The sequence below is a fragment of the Carcharhinus amblyrhynchos genome, unplaced genomic scaffold, assembly GCF_965287045.1.
Source record: "Carcharhinus amblyrhynchos unplaced genomic scaffold, sCarAmb.v2.hapA scaffold_92, whole genome shotgun sequence".
NCBI lineage: Eukaryota > Metazoa > Chordata > Chondrichthyes > Carcharhiniformes > Carcharhinidae > Carcharhinus > Carcharhinus amblyrhynchos.
In genome coordinates, this window is record NW_027649832.1 from 363,090 (window position 1) to 370,635 (window position 7,546).

Genomic DNA, 7,546 nt, shown 5'->3' on the forward strand with positions numbered 1-7,546 from the left:
AGGGGATCTGTCTCATGAGTTTTTTATTGTCTGTAGTTAAAGACAGTACCGGCCATCTGAACTTACCCCACAGCACCATTGAAATCAATGTCCGTCTGGAAACTAACAAATTCCAATTAGAAAGAACAATTTTCAATCTAAACAAAGATGGTTACATCGATACGAGTGAACAGCGTAAATTAATTAAATTGACTGAGAGGTATGGCTGTAAAAAAACAGCAGGAAAACTCTGAAAGGAACAAGTCACTACATCCACCAGAAGTACATTCCATGAGAAAACGTGAGAGGGATCCATCCATGACTCACTGTTTAGAGATAGCATTAGATTGAAAGAACATGCTTACAACATTGCAAAAATATGAGAGTAATGGAGTATTGGGAGCACTTAGAAACCAGCGAAAGGTGACCAAAAAGGTAGCATTGATAAATATAATCATAGAATCATACAGTGCAGAAGAGGCCCTTCAGCCCATCCTGTCTGCACCAACAACAATCCCACCCAGGCCCCATCCCTGTGACCACATTTATTTACCATGCTGGTCCCCCTGATACTAAGGGGCAATTTAACATGGCCAGTCAACCTAAAGCAGACATCTTTGGTATATGGGGAGAAAACAGAGCACCTGGAGGGACGCATGCAGACACAGGGAGAATGTGGCAAACTCCACACAAACCGCGACCCAAGGCCAGAATTGAAGGCCGGTCCCAGGCATTGTGAGGTGGTACTGCTAACCACTGTGCCATCGTGCCACCATTAGCTGTCAAGGTTTAATATAGAATACACCAACCAATGATCTAAAATGGGTCGCAAGAGCAATATTGGTATATAGCCGTATTTACCAAAAGTGAGGAGATGTTGGGGGATGGGGTGGTAAAGGGAAAAATGGGGAATCAATAGATGTAAATTACCTGGATTTATAAAAGGCAGTTACAAAGTGCCACACAAATGGTTAAGAGGCAAGATGATTGTGCGTAGATTTGGAGGTATTATATCAGCATGAATAGAAGATTGGTTGTCAGACTAATCGTGTTTCTTTCATGTTGTCATTGGTGGAGGTCCACAAGGGTTAGTGCTGGGCCCTCAGCCATTTACAATGTTTATTAATGTTTTAGGTCAAGGGATAGAGAGAGATGTATCTAAGTGTGCTGGTGATGAAAAGCTCAGTGGGAAGGTAAGCAGCGAGGAGGACACAGAGAGAGAGACATCAAAGAGATATAGACAAGTTAAGCGAATGGGAGCAAGGTAGATTATAATCTATGGAAATGTGAAGTTATTATAGAAAATCCAATTCTTTCAAATAGCGAGAAACTTGTAGGTTTTGATTTTCAAAGAGACTCGGGATTGCTTAGAACTGGAATGCAAACATTTAACAGGGGGAGCAGGTAATGAGGAATGCAAAGTGAATATTGACTTCTATTGTCAGGGGATTGGTGTACAAGAATAAAGAAGATTTACTTCAATTGTACAAGGTTTTGATAATAGCATATCAGGAATATTTTTGAAGCTTTGGTATTGACATTTAAACCAATGGAGGAGGAACAGTGAAGGTTCATTAAACTAGTGCCTCAGATGAGGGGATTGTCTTATGATTGGAGGCTGAACAAATTGTGTTCATTTTCTATTGAGTTCAAAGAATGATCAATGATCTCATTTAATCACTTCAGATTCAGGAGGGACTTCAAAGGGTGGATGCTGAGAGATCATTTGCTCTCTTGGGGAATATAAAACATGGGGAGCTGGTCATTTAGGATTGAGATGAGGAGAAATTATTCTTCTTAAAGGATTGCAAATCTTTGGTACTCTCTATCCCAGAAGGCTGTGGATGCTCCATTATTAAATACATCGAAGGCTCAATTGACTGATCTCCTGGAAACAGGGAACATGGAGGAAGGATGGTCTGTGCAGTTAAAGCCCAAAATCCACCATTAATCATACTGAATGGTGATGCAGATTCAGAACGCTCCAGTGGGCTGCTTTTCCCTGAATGGTGTTGAATTGCTTGAGTACTGTTGGACTTGCACTCATCCAGGCAAGCAGAGAATATCATAAGAACATAAGAGATAAGAGCAGGAGTAGGCCATCTAGCCCTTCGAGCCTGCCCCGCCATTCAGTAAGATCATGGCTGATCTGTTGTGGATCAGTTCCACTTTCCCGCCCTCTCCCCATAACCCTAATCCCCTTGCCTATCAAAAACCTATCTACCCGCGTCTTAAATATATTTAGCGAGGCAGTCCTCACCACTTCAACGGGCAGAGAATTCCAGAGATTCACCACCCTTTGAGTGAAGAAGTTCCTCCTCAACTCCGTTCTAAACTGTCCCCCCCCTTAACTTGAGGCTGTGCCCTCTAGTCCTATTGTCCTTTCTGAGCGGGAAGAGCCTCTCCACCTCTATCCTATCCATCCCATTCTTCATCTTATATGTCTCAATGAGATGTCCCCTCATTCTTCTAAACTCTAACGAGTACAAGCCTAGTTTATTCAGCCTCTCCTCATAGTTCAACCCCCTCAACTCCGGTATCAGCCTAGTGAACCTCCTCTGCACTCACTCCAAGGCCAAAATATCCTTGCGTAAGTGCGGCAACCAAAACTGCACACAGTACTCCAGCTGCGGCCTCACCAGTGCCCTGTACAGTTGCAGCAAGACCTCCCTACTTTTATATTCAATCCCCCTCACTATGAAGGCCAGCATCCCATTCGCCTTCCTGACCACCTGCAGGCTGGGTTTTTGCGACTCATGCACAAGGACGCTGAGGTCCCTCTGCACCGTTGCATGCTGCAGTTTTTCACCATGTAAGTAATAGTCCTTCCTACCATTATTCCTACCAAAGTGGACAACTTCACACTTGCTAACATTAAATTCCATTTGCCAGTTCCTGGCCCATTCGCCCATCACACTCCTAAATTCAGCACTAATGTTTGTGGACAATGGGGAGGAAAGCAGTGGATTCTCATCGTCTGATTTGCTCTTGCAGCCACAGCATTGAATGCTTCCAAGGTGGCTGGATATTCTGGGCTCCAGTGAGGTTGGTCCCACGGTTGCCCTCTCTGATGATCTGTTTGTGTCAAGTGTCCAGTAAATTCAATAACTATAAGCATGTCAGGTTTTCATGGGAAATACTATCTGACCAGATTGCTCAACGTGTCCAACTCACCATCCCATTAGGAATGGCCGCATGTTCTTCCATCATCACAATGGGGAACGTCCCTCTGCACAATCCCCCTCCCCCTCTCCTCCCACCCACCGTGCTGGAAATGGGAAATAACATGGTAAAATTTCTGGAATCACTCAGTGACTCAATTCTGTTCCTCAATGAATGGATTTCAGAGTTAGAATAAAGGGATACTTCAGCATACTCTTCAACTCCTCTCTGAACTTAGTCTGGGTCACAGCATAAATGCAAGTGTTGGTGCAGCAACTGAAGAGTTGCAGCATGAAACCCAATTCAAGCACCAAAGGATGGAGAGAAACAGATTGATATCCCAAACCTGACATTCGGTACCATGTAAAATAAAACATTAACAGTGCCCATAAGATGATGAAATTGCCCGAGATAACAAAGAGTAGAATTATGGATTTCCTGCGACTCTCCATCTCTGGGTCTCTGGAACTGTCTTCACTGCTGTGAGTCCGTAGTCTCTTGCGAACGCTGCTGCTCACTATAATGTGTCTGACAGTGAATCCATTGAGGAACAGAATCAGGACAAATGGCACTGCTGGATTTAGAATGTGATGGAGGAACTCGATTGGTCCCCAAATTTGAGATACCTGAACATCGAATGACATTTCACAAAACCAAGTATTGCCCTTCAACCTATACTGAGGCAGGAACATAAAATACCAGAAAATATTCTTTAAGCAGCTCAGCACAGTCACTGTTCCCAGGACCACAGTTGCCGTTTTCTCACTGCAGTATTTACTTTTCAGCTTCTGGCAGCAAATGGCAACAAATCGATCAAAGGTGAAAGTGACGGTGAAATAGACAGAACAGTCAGTAACTGCATAGAGCAGGACGGCGTGGATATTACAGATGGGGATGGATCGCCGGAAATAAAACTGGTCATCAAAAGTAATTGAAATGTGTCTCAATATCAAGTCAACGATAATGACCAGTAGATCAGCTGCTGCCATGGCAACCAGGTAGTGAGTGACAGATTTGGAGAGACCGCACTTTCCCCGGGAGAGGATCATAATCGTCACTAAGTTAACTGTGAGGAGAGGAAAATCAAACATCAGGCTGGAAGTAAAGGTAGCAGTTTCATTGAGGTTTTACTGAGACCCTCAATTGTGTTGGTCTCCCATTGATATATTCCATGAATGTACTTGAAAGAACGAATGAAAGAACAAATCTGTAATAAGGTGGAATATGGGAGTGCTTAAATGGCACATGTGATGTTATTGAAATTGTTCAACTGAATGTTGATTATCACCCACCCCTGCTTCCTATTCCTCCCGAACTGAAACACAATTACATTTCTTTTGAAATGATCACATTGCGAGGGCGTCAAGGTTGCACAGCGGCGAGAACTGCTGCCTCAGAGGGCCAGGAACACGGGTTCCACTCCTGGCTTGGGTCACTGTCTGTGTGGAGTTTGTACATTCTCCCCGTGTCTGCATGGGTTTCGTCTGGGTGCCCTGCTTTCCTGCCTCATTTCCAAAGGTGTGCAGGTTAGGTGGATAGGCCATGCTAAATTGACCCGAATTTCAGGGGGATCAGCAGGCTAAATATGTGGAGTCATGGGAATAGTGTGGGATTGTTGACGGTGCAGGCTCAATGGGCTGAATGTCCTCCTTCTGTACTGTAGGGATTCTATGAGTCTAAACACCCCTAGTGATGATGGTGTTTCAGGTGCCAGAATCTCTGGCCAGAAGGCAACACTATTGACCATCTGATACTGTTTAACCCCATCATTTTCCACGAGCTACAACAACAACTTGCTGTCCCAGATGCAGTGAGAGTCCAAAGTGAAAAAAAATCACAGAATCCCTACAGTACAGAAGGAGGCCATTCAGCCCATTGAGTCTGCACCAACCACAATCCCACCTAGGACCTATTCCTGTAACACTTCACACTTACCCTGATGATCCCCCTGACATTAAGGGGCAATTCAGCATGGCCAATCAACCTAGCCCACACTTCTTTGGACTGTTGGAGGAAATTTTAGCCCCCAGAAGATACTCTCAGTGCCACCCAAGTGATGCAGAAATCTCTGCACCATGTTAATGACGTGATTGGAAGGTCTGTCTCTTGAGCTGTGTATTTATCTCAATCAGAGGGAGAGATGCTAACACTTTGAAATGAGTTATTTGATGCAGTTTTAATTGTAGTCCATACAGCATCTCCTCCACCCCTCACCCAGCTCCACCCCCACACGAAAGATCACCGCAGCTGCTGCACCCCTTGCTCTTCTCTCTCCCTCCTAATTTCACCTGGATCACTCCTGGGCAATAATTTCAGACAATGGAATAAAGCCAGAGCCCGGTGGAACTACATCGCTGGTTGCGACTGCTTGGATCTGCAGTGAAATCACAACACAGCACCTCTCCAGTGAACTTACTGTGGCCAAGCTCACCGTTTTGTGACATTGTCTTTTGTTAGCTTCTTCTCTCCAAGGAGAGCAGTCCCAACCTCTCCAGTCTATTTTCATAACTGAACATGCTCAACCCTGGAACCGTTCTTGTAACTCTCTTCTGCACCCTCTCTAATTTGTTCACATCCTTCCTATAGTATGGTGCTCAGAATGTTACACAACGTTCCAGCTGAGGTCTAACTGGTATCTTGTACAATAGCATCAGAAAATACTGGAGGATTGCAGCAGATCTGCAGAGTGAAACAGAGTTAATGTTTCATGTTGGATTGATCCTTTTCCAAGATTGGCAGGATCAATAAAAGCACAAAAATGGAAGACTAAATGACATAAACAGTTAAAGAAGTGACAGCTGGTTAGAGAGACTTACGAGGGATGCCAACAATAGCCAGGATAGGATAGTAAAAGTGCTGAATAATCTTCAGTGCACATTGGATCCGATTTTGCAATGTGTTCCATTGCGAATCCACAGATATCATATAAAGCCAATAGGATAGATCCCTGCTCATTGATGTAACATTCCAATCCATTGTTTTCAGACTCTGATCCATTGTTGGAATATTCCAGTTGAGTCTCCTCGGATTCTGATCTCTCCCTGTCTCCGGAGCTGCGGATCCCTGTCACTGATGGCAGTGATACTCCTGCTGACACTCTGGATAATACATTGAGAGAATTCCCATATTAGTAGAAGCAGGCAATCCTCCAATTAAGATCCACGGAGACATTAATTATAGTCACTGAACAAACAGAGCTCAGTTAACTCCTTCCATTGCAATATTTTCAACATCACAAAGTAAAGCATTAACCTGGCCTGGCTGGGACATAATAGGACTTCAAGAAGAAAAGATGGATGAAAGAAGTGGACTGGCTGACATTGTTTACGACTGCATGGCTGTAGAGGGCTGTAGGCCTGTAAGTGTCCCATCCAGAAGACAGGCCTGAAAATATATCAATCTAAGTCAGTCTAGCTACTTTATGGTTTAATTTTAAATATATTTAAATTTAAGAATGGTTGGACTAATAAAACAGCTGAAGTTAACCACATGATTGAGGTTTTTGAGCAGCTTGAAAATGAATGCAGGACAGTACTGGGGTGGCACGGTGGTTCGCACTGCTGCCTCACAGCACCAGGGACCTGGGCCTGATTACCAGCTTGGGTCACTGTCTGTGTGGAGTTTGCTCATTCTCCCTGTTTCTGCTTGGGTTTCCTCCAGGTGCTCCGGTTTCCTCCCACAGCCCAAAGACGTGCGGATTAGGTGGATTGGCCATGCTAAATCGCCCCTTAGTGTCAGGGGGACGAGCAGGGTAAATGCATGGAGTTACAGGGGTAGGGCGTGGGAGGGATTGTGGTCGGTGCAGACTCGATGGGCTGAATGGCCTCCTTCAGCACTGCAGGATTCTATGAATTTCTATGAGTACATCACAGCCCAGGACGATAACACTGTTTGCGTCTTACAAACATTTCAGCCAATCCAACATTATTGATTTGCAGATGGCACATCTGTACCAGCCAGCCATGGCAAAGACAGAGCTAGTTGTGACTCCATGGCAGGGATTCTCCCAAAAAATTCAAAGTTCCTAATATGTGGGAAAAGAGGAATAATTCCCGTTAGTTGTATTTAGCATGATTTCCAGAGTGATTTTCTAACGCACCATGTATCACAGAATGCCCTTACATGGTTCACACTGGAAAGAAGGGGGTGGGGCCCATCCCGCCCAAGAGGCCAGCAGTATAGCGCTGTGTGGGCCACAGCGCATGTGCCAATCTGTCAGCACAGAGATCGGTGCATTCACACTAGCTCTGCGTTGTTGGCCTCCAGATTGCTGGTCTATCGCGCAAACCCCCATTGCTGGCCTTCTGACCTCCCCACCTCTGAACGCTGGCCTCCCACACATCCCCAGGCCAGCCCCAATCTCCTCGACCCCTTACCTGGACAGCCCCAATCTCCTGAACACCCC

At 45.0% G+C, this 7,546-nt stretch overlaps 1 protein-coding gene across 1 annotated transcript; it reads right to left on the reverse strand.

Moving 5' to 3' along the window:
• Nucleotides 1-3,308: 3,308 nt before the first annotated feature.
• On the reverse strand, nucleotides 3,309-6,066 carry LOC145338065 (putative G-protein coupled receptor 139). The gene is made up of 2 exons (XM_080182850.1): nucleotides 5,958-6,066; nucleotides 3,309-4,207 (listed from the first exon to the last, which is right to left on the reverse strand). Exons 1-2 carry the CDS (start codon nucleotides 6,064-6,066, stop codon nucleotides 3,309-3,311), a joined length of 1,008 nt encoding a protein of 335 aa, XP_080038976.1.
• Nucleotides 6,067-7,546: the final 1,480 nt, after the last annotated feature.